The sequence below is a fragment of the Pyrgilauda ruficollis genome, unplaced genomic scaffold (assembly GCF_017590135.1).
Source record: "Pyrgilauda ruficollis isolate IOZ18807 unplaced genomic scaffold, ASM1759013v1 scaffold110, whole genome shotgun sequence".
Lineage (NCBI taxonomy): Eukaryota > Metazoa > Chordata > Aves > Passeriformes > Passeridae > Pyrgilauda > Pyrgilauda ruficollis.
The window spans coordinates 1,421,676-1,446,271 of NW_024509211.1; the positions used below are offsets into that span (position 1 = coordinate 1,421,676).

Here is a 24,596-nt window from a genome sequence, read left to right on the forward strand (position 1 = left end):
ACGCCGTGGCCATGGCACCGCGCGCTTCCGGTGCCGCCGGCCGGGCCGGGACAGCGGGAACGGGGCCGGGACAGCGGGAACGGGAACGGGACAGCGGGAACGGGGCCGGGACAATAGGAACTGGGCTGGGATAGCGAGATCGGGGCTGGGACAGCGGGAACGGGGCCGGGACAGCGGGAACGGGGCCGGGACAGCGGGAACAGGACCGGGACAGCAGGAACTGGGCTGGGATAGCGGGAACGGGGCTGGGACAGTAGGAACGGGATCGGTACAGCAGGAACGGGGCCGGGATAGGGGCCGGGCCAGCGGGAGCGGTGCTCTCAAGCACGGCAGCCGTGCCCGCGGCGCGGGAGGGGAGCGGAGCCCCGCGGCGCTGCCGCCGCCGTGGCCGGCCCGCCCGGCGCTGCCCTGAGGCTCCCTCATGGAGGCGGAGAGCGGCTCGGGCGGCAGCCGGGACTCGCTGGGCAGCCTGACGGCGGGCGAGGTGCTGGTCCGCTCCACGGCGGCCCGCAGGGAGCAGCCCCCGGCCGGCGGCCGCGGCAGGAAGGTGCCGGTGCCCGTGGCCGTGCAGAAGCTCCGTGCCGGGGGCTCGCCCTGCCCCGCGGATGCGGCTGCGGCTGCGGACGGAGCTGTGCGGGCCAGCCCGGCCGCGGGGCCCGCCCGGGCTCCGGGAGGCACCGGCACCGCCCGCGACCCGCCCGGCGCCGCTGCAGGTGCGTCCGTGAGGGTCCGGCACAAAGCGCAGCTGAGGCGATTTCAGCCGCGGAGGAGTTGTGTGGTTAAGGACTCTCTACCGCAGTTGTCAGCGCTGTGTTTTCCCGAGCTGTTCTGTACGTGGGGTGCGAGTTGTGCGCGCTGTGGCCCTGGCACAGCGTGCCCAGAGCAGCTGTGGCTGCCCCGGCATCCCTGGCAGCGCTCCAGGCCAGGCTGGACAGGGCTTGGAGCAGCCTGGGGCAGTGGAAGGTGTCCCTCTCCAATGAGGCAGGGATGCTTAATCCCTGCTAAACATCCCCGGGTAAAGGATGTGATGCCTCAGGGTTTGGCTTTTCTATTTTTCAGATTCTGTGCTGCTTTAGTGTGCAGCTCTGAGCTTCGTATCAGGGGATGCTGAGCTCTCTGCACAGAGCAGGGAGACAAAATAATTCCTGCTCTAGCTGGGGACCAAAGATAAATGATCCAAATCTCAGGCACAAAAGCACAAACACTGTGGGCTGCAGAGAGAAAAACAAGAAGGATGGAACTGCATGGGCTGGCTGTAACTGGACAATTAACTCCAATATGCAAATGGAGCAGAACTTATATAAATGAGAGACCCTGTGACCTATGGTCCATTTTGTGACCATTTTGGTTCATCTTGGGTGTAGCCCTGGCTGGGCTCTTGTGCTGCCCAAGGTGGATCCACTGAGGCCTCCTAATAAATTCCTACTTTAGCTCCATCTAGTCTCTGTTCTAAGTCAGCCTTCACAAGGCATCAGCTGTTCAGTAATGTTCTGTTTTTCAGAGGTTTCCCCATGTTGTAAATTGAATTTCTCATTCAGATTCACAGAATTCATTGATGTTGTTAAGCTTTGGCTCAATCTCTGCTCATTTGTGTTATGGGGGTCGTGACGTTTAGTTATTCAGAATAAGGGAAATGTGGAGCTGTGCAGAAAGTGCACCACAAATGATTCTGACCACAGCAAAACTGCTTTTATTTTAGGAGTCCTAAGCACCAAAGCATATCCAGAATGTCTCCTTCCAGTTGAAAATTCAGAGCCCGTGTTTTTATCCCAAATGGTAAGAAAAGCTGCTGCTCCTTCCTGCAGTCCTGAGCTAAGAGAACACTACTTTCCTCAAAAAGCTGTAGCTCCTCTAAAAGCAGCACAAGATTTTGGCTCAGCCTCTGCACCACAACTGTGCAGCTGCTTTTTTTCTTTGAGTTGCTGCCAGTGTGGTGTTATTGCTGGTGCTTTTGGAGGGGCTTTATTTAACACTGAGTGCTTCATTCTCTGTGTGTGAGCAATCCTGAACTGTCCAAGATTAGCAACTTCTCTAAACTTCAGCAGGTACAGTTTCACTACTGCTTCTTTGGCCACAAATGAGGAGAATAATCTTACTTAGCACTTAGAATGTGTGGTTTTGATTTGAATTGTGTTTGTGGAGTTTTAGTCCCTAAAATGCCATGGGAGTTCTTGCCAGCAGTGTCCAGACCCTTATGTGGCGGAGGTCTTGTCATGTTTTGTGCCAAGATCTTTGTGTTGCTGTGTACAAATGGTTCCTTTTGTGTGCTCAGCAATTCCATCTGCCTCTAAAATTTTGGCTACAGAGGCTTTGATCTCTGCTTTTTCTGCTCTTGTTCTGAAGGATCATCCTAAAGAAGCTGCAGCACAAGATGATCGTTTGGTGCTGCTGGAAAATAGCAGAGGACCTGAAGGTAAAACACACCAATCACCTTTTTTTTTTTTTTTGTTAGGAGACTGATTAATTAAAGGAAAAGGGAGCTTTTAGGTTTGGTTTTTTTTTTTTCCATTATAGAAACTTCTGAGTGAAAATATTCAAAGGTTGCTTTGATAAAAAAATGATAATAGCAATAAACATTCTTTAATTTTGCAAATCTTATCTTATTCTTGCTGGCATTACATTTTTTAAATTAACTCAGTGGGACTTCTGCCAGTGTGCTTGTGTTGAGATTCCTTTTGTTAACCAAATATTCATGTCTCTGAACAGACAGTTTGGGGAAGGGGCTTGTTTTGATTAATTTTCCTCTTGTGAATTATTGTGCTGCAAAGGCATATTTTTCTTCAAGCAGCCTGTACCAAAAAAGTGTATTTCTAATCCTCAAGAATCCTAGAAATCACAATGTCAGTGTCTTTAATTTCTGAATCTGCTGATTTCAATCAGATTTAGGGAAGTGAAGGCTTTTTGAGGAAAACACACTTATGCAGGTTTCTTGGATATCTGGAGCTGTGTAAAGGAGAAAAAATACAAATCAATACCCTAGTTAAGACCAAAAATCAGTACTTTTACACTCACAGGCAGCAGCTATTTGACTCACCAGCATTTTCTTCTTCTGCCCAGCAAACAGTGGGTGAGGGAGAGCCTGCAATGCTTTTAGCATGATTTGCACCTATTAAGAAAATTTGTTGTAATTTATGATGATGGTAGGGAAATACTCTTTCTGGGGTTTTCTTAATTAAATTGTTTTGAAGTCAGAATTTGCAGCATTTTATTGATTGGGTTGTCTTAGCTTGAGTTGCCATTGAGACTTTACTCACCATGATTGGACTTTATTGATACCAGCATTCAGTGCTATAAAAATTGTGTTAAATGAAGCCTGCTCTTACTCTTACCATTATTTAAATTGTCTACTTACTGAAAGGAAACAATTTGTTATTGCAATAGATGATGTGGTTCCTGCAGGCAACAGATTCTTCACTGCAAAATCAAATGTATTGTACTTTGTCTCTACCTGTGAAATAGACATGTTGTGCCAATTATCTCAACAAAGGATGTTTGTCCTTCCCCACAGATGATGTTTTTATTTCCCAGTATGCTACTGGCCAGAAGGAGGCTCTGAGAGCAGTATTAATGCAAAAGTGAGTGTGAATTGTTGAGCTGTTCTGTTTCTGTACAACTGCAGCACTTCAGTTTTTTGCCAAAAATGCATACCTGGTAAGGAAGAAGTGTTTTTTTTTGGAAGCAAAAGTGAACTCAGTTTCAGAACTGCTTCAGAAACTGCAGGATACAGACAGGCAGGTGCAACGAGTGTCTGAACAGCAAAAACATATGAAGGCTCAACATGAGGAGCCCCACTACCAGCAGAGAGTCAGTGAGCTTGAAAAGCAAATGAATGCCTTCATGGTGCAAAGGATTCAGCACCTGGAAAAGCTACAGGAGCAACAAATGAATATTCAGGTTAATAATTTCTTCTGTATCTCAGTATTGATGTTATAATAATTTGGATTGTTTCTTAGTATTAAAAAGAAAGAAATTTCAGTGGAAGTGGATCAAAGTGAGAACACTCAACAATGAGAAAGACACTGAGGGGCTGGAACATGTCCAGAGAAGGGAATGGAGCTGGGGAAGGGTCTGGAGCCTCAGGAATGACTGAGGGAGCTGGGGAAGCTCAGCCTGGAGAAAAGGAGGCTCAGGAGGGACCTTCTGGCTCTGCACAACTCCTGACAGGAGGGTGGGGCTGGTGCAGATCAGGCTCTGCTCCCAGGGAGCAAGGGACAGGACAAGGGGAAATGGCCTCAAGCTGCACCAGGGTAGGTTTTGGTTGGGTATTAGGGGAAATTCTTCACTGAAGGGTGGTCAGCCACTGGAACATGCACAGGGCAGTGGTGGAGTCACCAGCCCTGGATGTATTCAGAAATCATGGATGTGGTCCTGGAGGACTTGGTTTGGTGGGGAACATGGTGGTGCTGGGAGAAGAGTTGGACTTGGTAATCTTAAAGGTCTTTTTAACTTTAACAATTCTGTGATTCAATGACCAGAAATCCTCTGTCCTTTTGTCTCCCAGTCCCATCTCATCAGCTCTGCAGTGAACACCCGTGGCCTGCAGCAGGCTCCTGTGCCTGCCTCTGGGCCCCTGGCAGGGCACTGGGAGAAGCCAGAGCAGAGATCACTCACTAATGAAGCACCTTCATCTCACAGGAGTTTATTCCCTGCCAGTGCTGCACCTGCCCAAGGTGGAGACAAATTCTTATTTTCACTGTTAGTTTTGCATTAATTTGGTGTCCATTAATATTGTATTGTGTATCACAGCAGTAATGAGCAGTAAATATTTCTTGTGTAATTTGTTTTATTGCCCAATGCTCTTTATAATTTTCGTGACATTCTGAAGATGTTCCAGTATCTTCCACTTTAAATTAAAGTGAGGCTTTTGATTTACTGAAGTCTGTACCAGGAGGGGCCTGGACTTAATCTTATTGAGACATAACCTGTGTGGAAGCCTGTGATGAACTACAGTGGGGTTTTGGGTTTTTTTTTAATCCCCTTATGGTAGCAGTCAGAAGTATGAAATTTTCTTCCTGTTTACTTAACTAGTGCACTAACTCTTTGCATTTTTGTGCAGAATTTATAGACCTGCCATGGGTTTTTTCCTAGATTTTTTTTTCCTGGAGTCTGCAAGGAAAGACAAGGGGGAATGGCTCCAAACAGAAGGAATGTAGGTTTAGATTAGATGCCAGGAAGAAATTCTTGTGAGGGTGGTGAGGCCCTGGCACAGGGTGCCCAGAGAAGCTGTGGCTGCCCCTGGATCCCTGGAAGTGCTCCAGGCCAGGCTGGACAGGGCTTGGAGCAACCTGGGACAGTGGAAGGTGTCCCTGCCCATGGCAGGGGGTGGAACTGGATGATCTTTAAAGTCCCTTCCAACCCAAACCACTCTGTGATTCTATGATATAATTTCCTTTGAAGAAAATTGTCAACATTTAAATAACTTTTTTTTAGTGTTCCCTGAAGCATATTCAAGCAATTTTCCAAGTCATGGGGGTCATACACAAAAATCTCCTCTAAAGACACCAGTTCCTCGAAGATATGCTCCAGAACCTGTACCAAAAAATGGGAAGATCTCAGAAAACCCTGTAGTAGAAAAAGAAAATACTCCCAAACCTGAAAGAGAAGGTATTGTCCTTCACTGGCCTAACTAGTATGGCCTGGTGGTTACTTTGTGTATTCCTCATCTTTTCTGACCTTTTCCCTTGGGTTGCTGGCATTTAAATGCATATATTGAGATTATTTGGAATCTACATTTGGAAGTTGTGTGTATAAGTCACTTACTCATAAGTATCTAAAGACTTAAAGACAGTGCTGATTTAATCTATAGAGTTTCAGCAGGACTGCTCACTGAAATATTTTTTCAAAGTCAAGTTTCAGGAAGATAAGACAATAATGTAAAACTTGAGAGCTACTCAATAACCTTGTCATTATTATTGGTTAAATTGATTTTTATAGCATTTTTTCATGGGTCCACAAGGTCTCTGGATTATTATATTGAGAGCAGCAGATGTAAGCAAATGCAATTTTCTTTTACTGCTTTTGATCAGGTTCTGTCTCTGTTACAAAGCTGTCAGGTATTCCTGTTGTTCAGTGGGTCCAGGAATAAATGAAACAAGACAAAAGAAGAAGCATGCTCTCCATAATGTCACAGATTTGTTCTCAATGACTCAGTTCATTGCCATCCCAATTCCATCTAGCTTTGCTAATTTAAAGCAACCTCAAAAAGACAGATTAATGTGAGTGGTTCTAAGTGACTTACCTTATCTGAAATAGATCTGTATATTTAAATTTAAAAATATTTTACTCTCCTTGGTGAGTACAGTGAAATACCTGGAAAGGAAAAGAAAATGCTAAATATACTGAAATAACTTAACTTTCTCTTTTTCTGCTTCATTTCACTTCATTGTAGGTGAAGGGAAAGGTCTGGAGCATGTTTTGAATTCTCAAGAAACACCACTAAAGCAAATTGAATATTCCAAGAAGACAGCATTAAACAACAATGAAAGGAGCTGGCATGCTGAGAGAGACAGGTGGATAAACACAATAATCCAAAACTGAGGAGGAGTTTCTGTTTCAGTGAAATTGAGAGAGGTGCATTGGACACTGCTGGTGTAACAGAGTCACTGTGTGGTCCTGCAGTCTGGCACAGCTGTGCTGGAGTATTTCTGTTTTGGTATTACCTTTTACTGAGGGAATGGCTGGGGCTGTGCCAGGGCAGGTTTAGGTTGCAGATCAGGAAAGGTTCTTCCCCCAGAGGGTGCTGGGCACTGCCCAGGCTCCCCAGGGAATGGGCACAGCCCCAGGCTTGACAGAGTTCAGAGTTTGGACAATGCTCTCAGGGACAGGGTGGGATTGTTGGGGTGTCTGTGCAGGGCCTGGAGTTGCACTCTGATCCTTCTGGATCTCTTCCAGCTCTAATATTCCAGGATTCTGTGGTTCCTGTTGAACTGCAGGCAGATGAAAGCTTGCTGCTAAGGACAGCTCTTACACCTTTCTCAGGGGTCAGCAGGTTGTACTTGGAATGTTTTACAGGAGCAGCATCCACCTAACAATTCCTAAGATTTAAAATGGGTGAAAAAAATGTTCTTAGCAATGCAGTCTGAAGCATAATATCCCCAGGCAATAATGTAAAGTTATAATTTCACTAATCCAGTGAGAAACTTCTCATATATGCTGTCTAATTTAGAACAATGTGCACAAAAATGTTAATTGCTTCAAATGGAAAGATATGCAAAGTTTAAGTGTTGGTCTATTAGATGTAATTTCACTATTGAAAATAAAAGGATTGGGCTCAAGTTGTTAAGTGGTAAACAGAGAAAACCCAATACCCTCTCTGTAACTTCAGGTGCCAAAGCAAGTTCCAGTTTATCTGAAAGTTTGGTACTTGCACTGTAAATTCCTGCTTGGTTTCGCAGTTGAATCCTTTCTTGGGCCACCTCAGGAGCCATGAGAGGTGTAACCAGGAGTGTTTCTCCCCTCAGACACAATGCTTTGCCTGCAGACTTATTTCCCTCTTTTGAAAGCTACAATTCAATTCAGAAAACAGTGCAAAAAGCAGATGATTTACTTCAAGATCTTGGCAAGCTGAGAAGAGAAATGCACAACATTCTGCAGGTAAAGTAAATTTAATCACAATGAGCAGGGCTTTGTAGAAGGGGAATAAAAATGTGGAGAAAAACATAGAGGACTGATATCAGTAAAAGTGTTGCTCTTCTACACTTGTAAAAAGATCCACATCTGTTTACAATTAATTGAAATATTGGAGTCTCTGTGTGTGGAAGAGCTTTGAGCCTGAATAATGCTCTGGGTGTGCAATGGACTCTGCCTGCTATTGTCCCAGACATAAAATAGGTGAGAGAGAGGGAAGGACAGAAAGAGAAAAAAATAAGTTAGTTTATTTGTTTGTTTAAAGGCTCTGGATATTTTCATTGCCTGTTCTCTGCAGAGCTACAGATCTGATGTAATTTTCCCATTTGGGAAAGAACAGTGTTCCATGCATCTCCAGTCAGCTTTAGGGCTGATTTAAGCATTTCCTTTCTCATTTTGCCACTTTATTTTTTTATTGAGTGCTGTTTCCAAGGAATTGCCTGGCACAGAATCCTTGTGCTGTTTCTTGTGCTAGTGATTTTGTACCTTTGGGGGTGCAAGATCTGCTTCTGTGCTGGCAACATGGAGCTTTTGACAACTGAGGCTTTTATCTCTTATCCTGGTGCCATTCCTGGCTCCACCTGTCATTTTGTGGTCCTTTCTGTCCTTGTCAATATACACAGTGAGAAAGGAGAAAAAAAAAGTGAAAATTCACCTCTGTGAATTGGCTTGGAATGTAATAGCTTTGATTCTGCTATGATTGGAAGTTTCAACTTGCATATTCCCCTAAAAATATTTTACATTACCTGTCTGTTTTTTATTGCTATATCTGTAGAAAATGCAGCTTCATCTGTGGTATCTTATAGCATAGCTGATGTATTTTTTACAGATTTTGTAACACTTTGAGGATTTTACATTTAACTATTCTTACTAGGAGTGGAAATGGGTGCCACTGAGGTTGCAAGTATTTTCTTACCATTGTTGCTAAAAAGTTAAATAAGTAGTATACCTTGTTACAACAGAACAAGATGAGATGGGATAAGGAATGGGAGAAAGACAGAAATGATTTTAAATCTCTCTTATGAAAAGGTCAATAGAAAGACAGAGATGTGATGACTTAGCAAATGGAGAGCTGGGTCAGTTAAACACTTAGCTACTGACTCCTCATCACTGAGAGGTTTCTAGAGTGATAAAATGATAAATTTTTGAGTAAATGGTAAACCAGCTCTGTCATAAAGCAAAGGTGTGGGTTAGCTGAGGACAGAAGGTGGTGCTCTAACCCAAGGAATTCATTGTGGCCAGAGAAACTGATCCAATGTCTCCTATGGATTTTACCTTAAAGTTTCAACAGCTCTTCTTCTGTCTTTTCAGGAAGCAAGTTCATGGAAATCTGACATGACTGATATTATTAAGGTATACCTTGACCTTTTTATGTGTGTTTATTTTGTGGTTTTTTGGGCTTTCTATGAAATGCTCTAATGCTGAAGCAGTTTTGAGTGTGTTTGCAATGAAATGTCACTGCCTGCCTGTGGCACACCTGGATGTTTGTTAAAGGATTGCCCTTGTGCAGATCACATTCCTCCTGGCTGGCTCAGTCCTAGGAAATCCCTTGAGGGGATAATGGCAGACTGGCACAGTGTGGGCTGCTGCTACCAGCATTTTTTACATATTTAACAGATCCAGTTACCATTTCATGATCTGGGTCTCAGTAAGTCTACATCATTTTACAATTTATCATGTATTTGTATCTCTTACCTTTTCTCACAGATTTTACCTGTCTTACTGAGTTAGTATTTGTCAAAAAGTTTAATTTTAAAATGAAAGCCTATATAACCTTGATAAATAATTTGGTATATTGTCTTTTACACCAGGCCAAAACCAAGGTCATGGGATGAGAGTGTTGATTCCTGTTTTGTTATGGCATTGTGGCAGTACATCTGCTTGAACATAAACTTTTGTTTAATTCTGATTTGAAGAAAGAGTAACTTTAAAGCCAAAACTAAGTTGTGATCTGTGATATTTTCTTTTTTCTGTGCATTCAGTTGATGTTTTCACAGTCTGGGCATTTTGGTTTTGGTTTGAAGTGTTTATTTAATGTACATTTATCACTTTGAAATATTTTTACTGTTTGATGAAGTTTTCATGGGCCCCTGGGTTTTTCATCAGGAGTGTGAGAATGAATGTGAGAACTTGTTTCCTGTGTTTGTGTCCCTTTCTTTTGTACTTAGCGGCTAATTTATGCTCGATTTTTATCTCTGTAAAAGGGTTCTGCAAAGTGAGAGGTTTCATTGTTCCTTCTGAAAAGTGAAAACGAGTAAAAGTGAAAGAGGATCAAGGGGCTGCTGAGGGATTTATCTTGTTAAAACTTACAAGTATTGCTCGGTGTTTCTTGGGGGTAGATTGATGCCAAACAAGTGCATATATTTAGAGGACTTGGGCTTTTATTAGGCTCTTAATTATATTTAATTACTGTTACGTGGAGAGATTTGCTTGTGATACTTCATGTTTCTAATTGTCATCTTTTCACATGCTTATTAGCCTCATTAGCATTGCTTCTCTTACTTCCCATCATTTTCCATTTGAGATCTTTTGGATGTCTTTCACTTCTCTAAATATATTTGCAACATAATGAACATTCTTGAGTAATTGAAGTTGCTGGTAGTGCACGTGGGCAGGATTTCATATGATGGCATTGATGTGATAACAGATTAATAGGAAATTACAATCTCTGATTAAAAGCTAGAGGTTCTGTTTCAATTTTAGACAAAAAATCCTCCTGTTGCACCTCATCCTCCTGGACATCATCTAGTCAGCAAACCATCCATCCTTCAAAATGTCCAAGTGCCAAGGTCTATACTGACAGATGCTGAAAGGATGTTGAGAGGAGTGCAAAACAATAAAAAAGTCCTTGAGGAGAATCTGGAAGCTGTTACTCAAGCAAAAGATGGAGATGCCATGTATGCTTTCAGTAACTCCTCGACTGCAAACAGGTCAGACCCTGCAGTTCAGTGCTTTGTGAGATTGATGTTTCCAAATCTGGGCATTGAAGAACTCGTGTTCTTCCCTGCAAAGAGGATTTATTGACTTTTTCTAGCATTCATTGTTTGATTCTTGAAATTCAGATGTTTTTCAGCCCTTGTGGTGTGAACTGATTTTTATCAAGTGTCTAAATCTGATTTCTGAGGCTTTATCAGCTGGACAAACTGCTCTGCTGCCAGGACATTTAACTGTTTTCTTACCAGCCTGCATTAAAAAGAAAATTGAAGCCTAATTTAATTATTCAGAGCAGAAGAGGCTTCATAAGCCTGTAAATTTACAGAATTTAATCACCTCACAACAGATCTTTGGCTTTTAAACTTTTGCTTTGTTAGTTGTGTTAAATACTCCTGCTTGAATCATAATGGAAATTTTCTATTAAAATACAATCTAAACTTGCATTTTCCTGAGGAAGGTAAATATTCTCTATGTGTAAGGGTTTTTTTTTTGAGTCATGTTACCTGCCCTCATTATCTTTTAGAGGATGTAGTAATTTGTCACCTGCTTTTTTGTTTTATGGTTCTTTCAGTTGTGATCAAAGTAGAAAGTGACACATGGCTGCCTCTTATTCCTAGAAAATTTATAATAATGTCAGTATTTACCAGCAGGGAGTGGGGTTTGCAGGTGGCACCATGCAAGAAGAGATTTGGGGTTGGGGCTGGTGCCTTTTGGGGAGTGTAGAGGTGCAGAATCTCCCTGTCTGTGTTCTGAACTTCTGCTTTTAGAGCATTTAAAGGTGACTGCTTTCCCAGGAACAAATCTGTGCAATTTGAGAAGCATTGACTGAAAATGGTTCTTTTTTCTGTTTCAGAGATGTCCTGGAAGAGATTCGTATCCGAAGGACTGTGGATGACTGGATCAAGACAATCAGTGAGGAAATCCAGGTAGGGCTGGGAAAATGAGTTCAGATTTTTGTGCTTGGTTTTTCCACCTTACCTTGTTCTTTCATGTCCACAGTAAAGTGATTTACTCATCTCTTGAAAACATGAGAAAGCTGCCTATTGTTGCTGGCATGCAGTAAACTATAGTAAAATAAATATAACAAATAAATAAATAAATAAAAATAATGAATAAATACATAATAAATAAAATATTTACCTCTGTTTTAAAACTGTGGTTGTGTAATGAAAATCCCTGGTCTCACTTGATGGCTAACATGAAAAACAGGCCCTTTCTCAGAGCTTCAAAGTTATCCACACACTCTGCTGATAGCCTTGAAGACAAAAATCTCCATTTATTATATTTATGCTTTCTATTTAGGCTGAAATGACAAGTGATTCAGAACAAGGGAAATGTGATCAAAAAGCCCCATGGAACAAGAGAGCCCAAAACCTCAGGGCTGTGAAGACCAAGAAAGAAACTAAAGAGAAAACCCAAAACATCCAAGGAGGCTTGACAAAAAAGCCTTCACCTCCAGCTCAGCCATTGCAGAAGCAGGTGGAAGATAACACAAAGAAACAGAAGTTTAGAACTTTCCTTTCTGAAAATGTGCAGAGCAAAGAAGGAAAGGCAGATGTGAGTTGCCAAGTAGTTGGTTCCTTTTCTGGGAAAAAACTGTTCAGTATTGACATGAAAAATGGTGTGTGCAGGTGTACTAATTCCAAATGAAAGAGATAGCTCTGTCCTGCTCCAATTTACATAAATGAAGAATTGTAAACTACTTTTTTTTATCCTTTTTGGTGTCCAGGAGGGAGCTGTAGGTGGAAATGCACTGGTCCAAAGTGAAGATTATCTGTCTCGAGTTTATGGGAAACCCATTTACCATGGCCACCGGAGCACGCTTAAAAAAGGACCCTACCTGAGATTCAACTCTCCCTCTCCCAAATCTAAACTTCCCAGACCCAAGCTGATAGAAACTGTTAGAGGTAAGTGATTCTTTAATGGGAACAAGGTGTTCCTTCCCTGTTTTTCTATCAGGAATTCCTTGTGGAAATGAATCTGTTAATTTTGGTTTATCTGCTCTTTAATATAAAGCTTAAGCAACTGCAGTGGCTTTTCAGAGAGGTGGTCACTGCCTCAGGTTGGTCAGGGCTTAAGAGGCATTTGGAAAATGCCTTTAATTTAACTTTTGGTCAGCCCTGAAGTGGTCAGGCAGTTGGACTAGATTGTTGTTGTAAGTCCTGTCCATGTGAAATAGTTTATTTCTATTTAAGATCCTCTTTTCAAAACTAAAAAATATCAGAAGTTTTTTAACTTTGCTTAATGTGTCTCTCATTTATTTTAGATTGTCAAATAAGTACTTATTCCTAAATTTGATTAATGTATTTATGTTTAATGTTGTCCAAGATTTAATGAGATGAATTGCTAAAATTAATCACAAGTGAGTGTGTTGATAAATGAACTCAGTTTTTGATAAATGAGATGTATTTTTTGTGTCATGTTTATCCAGTGATTTTTTATTTAAATATTTAACTCATTCAGAGTTCAGAAATGTACTGAGACTTCAAAACTGAAGAAAGTCTGATACTGAATTTCTTGTTTCAAATGCATCAATTGAAAGATGAAAATTTAAATATATGGAAGATAAAAATAGTGAAAGATGTAATCAGAATCATTGGTTAAGTTCACTAAGTGCAAGTAATTCCTTTTTCTTCATCCAGTTAAGAGTTATAAGCAGAGCAGAAATCCTTTCTGTGATAGCTTGTTAAGGTTATTTAATTGATAAAGGTTATTAGTTGATTAATAGTTAATTCTGTTCCTTAGTTTTGTTGGCAAAGTGTTAGGATAAGAGGGTCCTAATTTTCTAACCTATTAAAAATGTGTAAGAATAATTACAAAGAGAGACTATATGATATCTGACACAGGTCAGTGTAGATAAACTTCATCTAGAGTTAGTAATTAATCTGATCTGTTTTATTTCTTAATTACCTTTTCAAAACTTACCTGATTCTTAATGCAAAAACTAAGAACAATCTTGAACTGGTATTAAAAAAAAAACAGTGTGGATCATTTTACTGGGGAGAAATGACATGAAAGAGGATAATGATGAAGGGAAAGTGTGGAGATGGGAGAGAGGCTTAAGAGGAAGAGGGGGATAAGGTGTGGTGGGCACAATGGAGTTAATAAGATGTGCACCCATGGAAAAATATTAACTGGCTCCCTGCATGCTTCTTGCACTTAGACTGTTGTTACCCATGCAGGGAAAATATACTTGATGCAGTCTTAAATGTCATGTTTAAAAATGCTGCCTGGGTTTTTATTACAGCTGTTAAAACATTACATTCTGTGTGAAATATGAGAGATTAACATCAGAAGGCAGCCAGTCACTTGATGAAATCATATTTTTAGGCCATTGAAATGGATGGTGTAAAACATATCTGTGTTTCTGAAGACAGGCAGTGCTGGGGTTTGAGGCTGGGGATTTTTAAACATCATCATCATCCTCATCATTATTATTATTATTATTATATTTGTATTAGTATTTTAAATTTATTTGTTTGTTTGTTTAAATACTATTTAAATAACAACCTGGTTTAGTGGAAGGTGTCGTTGGCCATGGCAGGGGGTTGGAACTGCCTTAATCCTGAAGGTTCCTTCAACCCAAACCCTTCTGTGATTCTGTGGTTATGATGTACATCCACAGTGGCAAGTCCTCAAATTGTGCAAGAATCTCTTGTTTGGCCTGACCTGATCTTTATGGCACTTTTCCTTACTTGTGCTCTGGACGCAGTTGTGATCTGTGAAGAAAAAGTGTTACTGGTAGAAAATATTCACAATTCTCAGCACCCTCCTGGAAAATGGGGCTTATAGTCCTGGCAAAAACCTAGAAAACTTTTCAAAGCTCACCATCTTTTAAAAAGTGAGACCTTGTTACATGAAAACTGACAGCCTTGTGACTTAGGTATTTTGTTTGCCCTCTCTTGGATGTCTTTTCTTTGGTGAAAAAAGGTGTATCCTCTGCTGTACTCACTTGAAGCATGATATAACACTGGTTTTGACTATTGGCTGTGCTGTACACCCATAATTTAATTTATTCTGTATAGATATTTTTGGAAGAAATGTGTGCTAGTAAGCACTTAGGGTGGTAATAACAGTGACACAGTGACCACTAAGATTTGGATTGGGAACAGGCACTTCTTTAAAAATATTTAATCAGCAGTTCTGCTTTTGCTGAGTCCTAAATGAATTTTCTTCTCTATTTATTGGGCTCATGTCCTTTACAGAAGGTCATAACCTTTCCTGGAAGGCCAATTTCATCATTCCAGAACCAATGTCTTGTAAAGTGGCAAAAAAGAGTGCCCCCCCCCCAGTCTACTTATAACAAATAGATCATTTGATCAGTTGAAATTCAGTGGTGTCAGTGAAATGAAAGGTTCTGTGCAGCTGGAATGAGCTGCTCCTGTGCTTCAGCTTTTTTCTGTTGGGTGCAAATAGAAATGAAAGGGAAAACTGCACTGGATCAATGCTGCCTTCAATCTTGCAGAACTCCTGTGAGTGACAAAGAGCTTCAAAGCTCTTTGCTGGAAAACAGAGTGAACTCTGGATAGCCTTTTCCCAGAGTGGTTCCCTTCCAAGCCATGAAGTCATGCTGCAGAGAAGAACGTGTGTTTGCAACAGTAAAGCCACCATAAAATTTGTTTCTCTATTTAATATCATGCTGGAGTTATGGGAAGTTATGGTTTTGTCTCTATCCTGACAGTAAATAAAATAAGACACCTCCTTGTGTTCTTATCTGAAGGAAAAATGGAATTCTTTGCATGTTGTGTAAAGGAGCAGCACTCCAGTGGGTGTATCCCATTCCCAAACTTTCTGATTTTAACTGAGAATGAGGTTTGTTTGATACTGGCATTATTTATCTTTGCCTCTTGGTAAGACTATTGGTCAAACTGCTTCATTTTTGTCCTTTCCTTACCTTGCCAATAAAATGGAAAAATAATCCCTGGTGTTTCACGTGGGTCTCATGAAGACCAAACAGTTCAATTATTTTGGGGGCTGCTGCTCTGGAAGAGCTGTTATGGCAAAGCAAAATATAAATAATAAAATCAGGAACAGTTCTGTGCTCCTCTATAGGAGGAGTGTAGATAGAATGCACCAAGGTTGAATGACCACTTCAAAGCACCAGGTTCTTAAAAAAACAAAGAAGGAAATAAACAAATCTCTTCCATGTTAGGCATGGTGAGTTTTTTCCTTTACAGATCTGCACCCACAGATTCCCTTCCTGGCCTTGATGTACCAGGTGATAAAGGCTTCAAAATGATTGGAAATCTTTGGCCTTGGGTTTGATTGGCTGAAAAATCCAGACTCGTTAAATGACTCTATTTTGTTAGAGCAGTCCACTGAGCTTGTTTTAAATTAGTGTTAGAATAAGGATGTTTATTTAAGACTGAAATGGCCATCTGGAGAGTCTCTTTTCAGTCATTTTATAGCTCTCAACCATTTTCTTTGCAAATAAACTATGGTGACTAATGCTTAGTTTCTTATGGGAAGTTAGGAAAAAAATTCATCTAGCACTTTTATGAGTAAGAGATCATTTCTAAAAAAAAAACTGGAATTATTTTCTTGCATAATATGAACTGATAAATACATGTAAAACACTGTTTTTTTAAAGCTAAGTTTAATTAAATGTCTAGTTTCTGCCCAGTGCAAATAAACTTTGCAGGGAAAAATGAAAAGTTGCAAGCAATTAAAATGAGGTGCTGTGTGTATACAGTACTTAATCATTCTCACCGAGAAAACCTTGTTTTTACAAGTTGGCAGCATTACAGATATGCTGCCAATTTCTGCTTTTACTCAAAAGTTCAAGGCCAAGGGGGACTGTTAGATCATGTAGTATGACCTCTTCTAAATCACAAGCCTCTGAACTGTATCTATTTGTGTTACAGAGTCCAGTCATTTGTCTGACTGCAGAGCAGTTTTTTTGGCTAACCTGTGCTTTGCAGCAAGGCATAAGCTCATCACTTAAAGACGGAAGAAATTCTGCTTCTTCCCATAGCAAAATACCTTGTGCTTCAAAAGCAAATAGAACACTTGAGATTTATTATCTGACTTGTAGTGAGGTTTGGCTTTGGTTTGCAGCTACTTCACTCTCCAGGTGATTTTTCCTTGAAAAGTGAAGAGTGCCTATTAATGTCTAATCTATTTTAGTATTTGCAGAGATACAGAATTAGTGCTGAATGCAGTGTTATCATCTCTGGAAGTCTTCTCCTGCTCCATCCCAGACATTCTGCTGAGGCATCTGTGGGTTACATTTATCCTGTTGACCAGAGCATTGTGTTGTGATTTCTCATTCCACTGCTTACCCAGCATGACCACAAACCCTTTTCTAGAGGTGCTTCTCTCTGGCCTGTGTTTTCTCACTGAGGAGTTATGATTTCTTCTTGTTTCCAGGCTTACAACCAATAATTTGTCTGTACAAAAATAGCACTTTATAAGTGAACTGCCTTATCTGCTTGTCTGCATCTAACAAAAGTCACGTTATCAATCTTTATTATCCCTATATTTTATAATCATTGACTTTCATTTTTCAATTAATTAGGAGGCTCTTAAATGTGAACAGAGTTAAAAGTGCTTGTTGCCACGTGTTAACTGGCTGCAGGTACAGGGAGGTGGTTATTAGAAACAACAGAGGAGTAAAATGACATTTTTTTGGCTGTAATAAAGGCATGGAGTTGGTTATCAGCATGTTTCTTTCCAAATTCATTACCCTTACACCTACAAAATAACAGTAGAAGCACTTCTGCCTGATCGACAGTTGTTGACACCTTTTTGGGGAGAATTTTCAGGCAGTTTTATCCATTTATATTAAAGTTATTATAATAATATCCATTGTTTGCTGTAAGTTGAGTAAGACCTTGCATGACTGTATGGTAAGAAATGCACATTGCAATAAATGCTCTCCTCTGCTCTTTGCTTAAGACATTTTTACATACCAAACACTTCTGGCTGACTATTTACAGTACACTTGAAAAGCTGGGCCAAAAAATCAGCATTTCCTTGATGACAGAAGTCAGGACTTTTGAGTTTTAGCTATGGTTTGATTTTGCAGTAGCACTGAGTAGTTAAAGCAGGAATTTACAGATTATACCTGTTCCTCTGAGTACCTGTCAGTTTTGTGGCTGCATTTCAAACCTAAATTCTGGATTTCTTTTTAGCTGCTAAATCACACATTCAGTTCCAAATTTCAAACCTAAGTCATGGATTTCTTCTTAGCTGCTAAGTCACACATTTCATTCCAACTTACTGCTGTTCTTTGGTCCTTTTCATGTTTCTGTGCCCTTATCTGCTGGATTCAACTTAAAAATTGCAATTTTAACTCCTTCCTTGCTGCCAATTACGAGACATCTTTCAGGTTTTGCCCTTTGGGACTCCCTCCCTCTTTCCCTCAATCCCACAGCAAAAATGTGCAGTGAGTTCAGTAGGAAGGCTTGGCTCAGTAGAGTGTTGTCACTGGGTTTGTGCATGCTTTGTGACCCTGACAGTTTGTGTGCTCTTGTTTCAGGCACAAAGGTGAAGTCAGCAAGGACCCAGACCTGCTCTCACATGCAGAAGGTCATCAGCAGCCCCAAGAAGAAGAAGAATAATCCTGTGTGTGCCCCTGCCCAGCAGAGCCAGTACCTCTTCAGCCCCAGCCAGGATGTCCCTGCTGCCTCTGGTCCTCTGGAAGGCCACCTCATGCCCATGGCTATTCCACTAGGTAGGAGCAAATAACCTGGAGCAGATGGTGTGCAGGTTAATCACTGCTATATGGAAATAGCAGGTTAATCCACTGTTATATGGAAATATAACTTTTATCTTCTTGATAAAAGAAGTGGTTTGGGGGTTGGGGTTAGATGATCTCTAAGGTCTCTTCCAACCCAAACCATTCCATGAGATTTGCACCTGCCCTTCTCATAGGAAATCTGGGGGATCAGTTGAAAATGTTCTGGTTTTCCTCACCCTTCATGCTGGATGTCTGGTGACACCCTGACAGAGCAATTACCTGCTTAGCTGTACCTGATTTGGTTCATTTTGGTTTTAGGCTTCATGTTTTTGCTTTCAGTCTTGTATCCAAAGCAGGAACTGAATCACTCACCCTTGGATTCAACTTTTGCAATGACTTCAGCCCAACAATTTCAGTAGGACTGTGCCAAGCACAGTAAATTCCTTGTCATGACTTCAGGATTTTTGGACTTTCAATAGAACCTTTATATAGGGCTTGTTTTGAGAAGGTTAGTATTATATAGGCATTGAAATAAGGTAATTATTTTTTAAAAAGCCTGTCTCAGTCAAAAATTTGTGGGTTGTTATACCAAGTGTAATAATACTTTGGGTGTGATGGTCTATAGTTTTTGAATGGCAAACACAATTCTTGTTTTCAGCAGTAGGTGTCACCAGAGTCCAGAAAAGTGAATAATTTAAAAAACAGGTAGTGTTGAGTTGACAATTTCTGCTGGGAAAGCTTAAGATTAGCTGGTGAATTACTGTAGTTTAGCTAATGTTAATAAGGGGCTTTTTAATTGGTCTGTAATTGCACACAGAATCTTGAAACACGCAGAATTTAATTTTGATTAATTTATTAATTTACTGCCTTTGGAGATGGATATATGAAGTTTTAATTGTTTTTCAACTGTCTTTAGGTCAAACCCAAAGCAGCAACACATCATTGCAGCCTGCTGGAGTAATCATAGACAAACCACACCCTGTCACAGTTACAACCTCTCTTCCTCAAGTGCCCCCAAAATCTCCAGTCGAGGTTAAAAAACCAAATATAGCTGTGATAGAGATGAGATCAGAGAAAAAGGAGCCACCTCAGCTCTCTGTGCAGGTACATGTCAAGAGTGATGATGATTTGTTTGTTTGTTTTAATGAGTGCTAACCACAGGCAGCCTGATCCATCAGGAACACACTTGGACATCAGTAGATGGTTTCCAATAAGAATTAGAAAAATATGGAATGGAGGGACCAAGCAGTTCTCATGCTATAGTAATATATTTATTCATATTTTAACAATTATCTTTATTATTTGGCCAAAATAGAAAACTGTTTCTTTCCTAAGTCACCTGTGCAGGGTGTTTGTAAAATTTGTGTCACATTTTATTTTTTTAGTGACATTTTTGAGCCAGAACAAACTTGGAATAAAAGAAGTATAAATATAAATGTCAGTTTTCTTGGATGATTGCTTTGGCCTTTAAGATTTCTGTTTCAAGCATGATTGTCAACCCAAGGGTTTCACTCCTGATTAATCAACCCTTGCAGTCCTTACCTTGTGGGTTGGGGTTTGTTGTTTTCATTTTTCACATGAGTCTGCTGTCAAGGAAGAAAATGTTTCTTACATGTTCATTGTTTTGGATTCCAATTGTTGAGACTGCACCCACTCCCCCCCACACCTTTCAGACAAATGATTCATGGAACTCAGAGTTAAACACAGGGAGGGTGTTCTGTGCTTTGTTCCCTTGCTGTGTCACTTCATCCCACCCACCTGCATTTTGCTGTTATTTCACCCAGTTCTTAAATATTTAAGGTGATTTTTCTTTTCCCAAAGGAATGAAGCATTGAAATCTTTGTTCTTAACAGAAATACAACAGATTTTAATGCTGTAATTAACATGCCTTGATTAGAAACTATATTTTAATCTTCTAAACTACTTGCAGGTCCAACACACCTCTGCTCTGACTGTTTTAGGTAATTAGTGCACATACACTCCCCTTCTGTTCCATGCAAGACAAAGTGTCAGGGAATTAGAGAACAGGAGAAATCAGGTACTGCAAGAGAAGAGGTGACTATTTTTGGTGTTAGTTTGTATTACAATAATTTGATTTTCAGAACCAAGCTGATATCAGATACAGGCATGAGAAAAGGAGATCATTGAATTTTAGTGGCTCAGAAGCAGGTGGAAGAAAAAAAATCTAAAAAGTTCAATGATAATTGCCAAGCTAATATATAGATTTTTATATTGATGCTTTTTTTTCTGCCCTAGGTGTTACCAAGTGTTGATATTGACAGTGTTTCAAGTGCCAGTGGGACTGTAAGTCCTGTTCCTCCAAGCTCTGAGCCTCTGTTCTCTCCTGTCAATGCTGTAATACAGGTACTGATTGTCTGGGAATTCAAAATTACTCAAAAGGAAAATATGTTAAATTGCTGCAAAGTTCTCATTGTCTTTCTTTAGTTAGAGAAATGAGACAGTTCTAGGAAAAATGGAGTAATTACTCTAAAGAATTTCTAGTACAAGGTATTTGTTTAAGAAAATGAAAAATTGTAGAAAGAAGCTCTTCTGCCAAGATTAAATGATCACCGTGGTAAAACTCTAAGAAAAACAGTGTTCCTGTGTCCTGTAAAGAATTATAATCCCTGCTGGCCCATGCCTGGCTTGTTTTCACTGGCTTCAGTGCTCTGAGGATGTTCCTCATCCCTCCCTCTGCTGCTTGGCTCTTCTGGAGTGGTCCATGGTGTGGGCACTGAGCCAGGAGCCTGTGGTCTTGCAGTGGCCACTCTATTCTCTTTCCCTGCAACTTTTCAGAAGTGTTTTTAATCTCGATCTGAGCAGCAAGGAAGGTTTTGTGCAGCCCTAGGGGTAACTGCTGTGTGCTGAGTGCTAAGGACAGAGTGTGTGAAGGCTTGGTGAGGCAATTATGATTTTTGTGTGGTTATTGTGCATTCCATTTTCCTGACTCCAAGAGTTAGGTCCTCCAGAGTCGTGTGATCCAGGTATTCACTGAATCAGACAGAGATTGTGGACAAAAATAGTGATTTGTATTTAAAATTCTATCACTCCATCCCAGCAAGTTGATGAGAGAGATGGAGCTCCTCTTCTGTGAGAAAAGGCTGAGAGAATTGGGATTCCCCTGAAGGGACCCTACAAGAAAGAGAGAGACTATTTACAGGAGTAAGGACAAGGAGGAATGGTATCAGACTGACAGAGAGTAGGTTTAAATGGGATATTGGGAAGAAATCTTTGGTTGTGAGGGTGGTGAGGCCCTGGCACAGGGTGCCCAGAGAAGCTGTGGCTGCCCCATCCCTGGAAGTATTCCAGGCCGGGTTGGACAGGGCTTGGAGCACCCTGGCATAGTGGAAGGTGTGATTTAGTTGATTCTTGTCATGAAGGTTTCCTGGTAATGTATTTCCACCCCCCAAGATGAAATAGCTAACAACTGCAATCTGTGTTTTAAGAATCCAGAAGAAATACACAGTGAAGAGGAAGACACAAAGCTTCCAGGAGCTAACTTCATTGATGTTACTGATGTCACACAGGTAATCCCATTGCAAAGGTGTCTTTTCCTTTCAATAATTTTTATATTTGTTTTATATTATTCTGTCAAAACTGGAAACACAGTGTAAAGAAACTAGTTTGCTTTCCTAGCAGCTTTAAAAATGCACTTTGTGACCAATACTGAACTGTTTAAAGTGTTATAGAGGAAATTAGAAATTACTGTGTGTTGGTGAGTAGACAAGCTTTTGAAAAATTAGAGTAAAAAGCTAAAATTAGCTTTTATTTGGATATGTTAGAATCCACTAGAAATACAAGTATTTCTCCAAAATCAGCAGTGATTATAGCACTTAGCCTTTACAATTTAAAACTCTGCATGTGATAAATATAGTGACAGGCTGAGAGAGCTGGGGTTCTTCATCCTGGAGAAGAGAAGGTTCTGGAGAGACCTTGGAGCACCCAAAGGGGCTCCAGGAGAGCTGGAGAGGGACTTGGGACAAGGGCCTGGAGTAAGAGGACAAGGGGGAATGGCTTCAAACTCACAGAGAGCAGGGTTAGAATTAGATCTTAAGAAGAAATTCCTGACAATGTTGTTGTTTCTGGTTTATGGTAACACAAGTTTATTTGAGATCCTCTTTCACAGGTTTTTTTAAGTAGCAAATCCTTTCTCTGATTAGTTGACCTCTTGTCTGGGGGGTCCTGAGAAACACAAGGTTGGTAAACCAGCCTGTATTTCACTTTACTGAACAAAACTCCCTGTGTGTAATCAAAATTTACCCCAAAATTTATTCTTTTTACTTCTATGTGCTCCTGATCCCAGGATTAGAGTGTAAATCAAATATTAGCCCAAGTGCTTACAGATAGATGTATTTTTAGAATGAGTTAATCATTTAACATTATCAGTTCATTAAAACAGCCCTAATTTGATGGTTTGTCTATCAAAAGTGTGTAAATCCTTTATTCATTTATAGTTTCAAAAATACCTTATGTTACTGGAGGGGAGGAGTTAAATCTCTGTGGACATTGTTCTTTTGTTAGCACCAGAAAAAAACTTTAAAAAATCATTTTAGGAACTATCAAAAAATGCTGCAATGTTAAATTTTTATTATGTGAATAATAGTTACTCATCTTCTATTTTTTCTTTTTCTTTTTTTTTTTTTTTTCCCTGGATTGCTTTTATCTTTTAGTTTTGGCAATGGGCTATATTTTAACCACAATACCAAAAATGTTCCAAGTGAAACATATGTTTGGCCTATGACCACACAGACAATGTTCTTAAAAATGTGCAAGGCAAACACAATGGGGGAGCATAAAATCAGTCTCTGGAGTGGCAGGGGTATTTAAGACATCAAAAGAAAGCAAAGTTATTGTTATAAAAGTCTTCAGATTCATGAAAGTATGTGCATAAAATGCTATACAAAAAAATAGCTTTTATTGTCTTCCCCCCACTCCCTTTTTATTATGAAAGCTTAATTCTGTTAGGACTGAGTAGGATAAGTATTTGTGTGAAATATCTTCCTTTTTTGTTTGTTTCTGTTTCCTTTTTCTGTGTTTGTTTTCCCTGGCAGTGCTCCAGGCCAGGTTGGACAGGGCTTGGGGCAGCCTGGTCTGGTGGAAGTGTCCCTGCCCATGGCAGGGGTTTGGGACAAAATGGTCTTGTCCCAAAAGGTCCTTTCCCACCCAAACCATTCTGGGATTATTTCAGAGTGAGAAACTTGCTCAGCTCACACGACTGACTCTCAGATTTATTGAGTCTGCTCTCAAATTCTTACAAGCAGCCACATCCTGCAGTTCCTTCAGCAAACTCCCTGGGATTTCAGAGTAAATGCACTTTCTGCTCTCTCTGAATATGCTCTAATTGCAAGGTAGGGGATTTTTTGTTAGAATTTTTGCTTCCACTTTGAATGCCACAGCAAAATATGGAACCTGCAGAGCTCAGGTATTATAAATGTAAATGTATTTTCTTCAACTCTCATTTCCCATTGATGCTCTTGGGCAGGGCATTGATATTTTTACATTTCACTCTTCAGACAAAAGCTCACAGGTGACACCTGCAATGCAGCCTGACCTTGCTCCTGAGAATTGCTTTAGAAATCCTTCAAGAAAAAATCCATGGCTTAAGTTTCAGGAGTCTTTAACAAGACTCTGAATGTACATGTTTGGTAATGGAACAAAACTAATCTGTAACATCTAATAATTTCAAACTTTTTTTTTAATTATCTGAATGTAATTTGGGAAATAGAATTTTGGCGTGATACTTTATAATAAAATACAGTGATTAATATTCCAATCATATCTGAAAGACTTTCTAATTTATGCCATATTTTGATTGGGGGTTGTGATAGATATTTTCAGCAGTCCCCAGGGAAGCAAAATGCAGAATTGAGTGCAGAGTATTCAAGATTGGTCTACAAATTGATATATGTTCAAGTTCAATCTGTATAATTAAATACTGACTAATACATTATTTTTTTGTTTCAGCAGAGATAATATATAACCCCCAAATGAATATGATTTTGTGCATTATTATGGATTTGTGTGCTATAAAATATAAAATATTTTAGAAATGCAGGAGAGCTGCAAAAGTTTGTCAGAGTAACTAAATAGATGTAAGATGTATTGTATGTACTTGCTTTATTTAATCCAGATGTTTGTATTTTGCATACTTTCAGAGGTATTAAATAGGCAACATCAAAGAAAATTTATGGAGTATGCAGGCAGAGGGAAATACATAATGAAATGCTGGACAAAGACATCTTTACATTTGCTGTCAGAATGAATTACTGTTCTCAATACACATATCCCAACAGCATGAACTGCTGAGCAGCTTGCAAGGCACCCAGGGCCTTCTGACTTCAACTTCTCTGCTCAT

At 40.1% G+C, this 24,596-nt stretch overlaps 1 protein-coding gene across 1 annotated transcript in view; it reads left to right on the top strand.

Annotated features, from left to right (window-relative positions):
• Window positions 1-282: 282 nt before the first annotated feature.
• Window positions 283-24,596, top strand: part of KIAA0586 (KIAA0586 ortholog) — a 66,912-nt gene continuing 42,598 nt past the window's right edge. Inside the window, 17 exon segments of the mRNA XM_041476598.1 lie at window positions 283-713; window positions 1,700-1,776; window positions 2,344-2,413; window positions 3,509-3,894; window positions 4,502-4,670; window positions 5,431-5,604; window positions 6,389-6,509; window positions 7,461-7,593; window positions 8,938-8,979; window positions 10,330-10,556; window positions 11,414-11,486; window positions 11,863-12,117; window positions 12,290-12,467; window positions 18,041-18,235; window positions 19,158-19,345; window positions 20,498-20,605; window positions 21,688-21,768. Of these exon segments, the coding sequence (XP_041332532.1) occupies window positions 422-713; window positions 1,700-1,776; window positions 2,344-2,413; window positions 3,509-3,894; window positions 4,502-4,670; window positions 5,431-5,604; window positions 6,389-6,509; window positions 7,461-7,593; window positions 8,938-8,979; window positions 10,330-10,556; window positions 11,414-11,486; window positions 11,863-12,117; window positions 12,290-12,467; window positions 18,041-18,235; window positions 19,158-19,345; window positions 20,498-20,605; window positions 21,688-21,768 (2,769 nt within the window). The 5' untranslated portion in view covers window positions 283-421.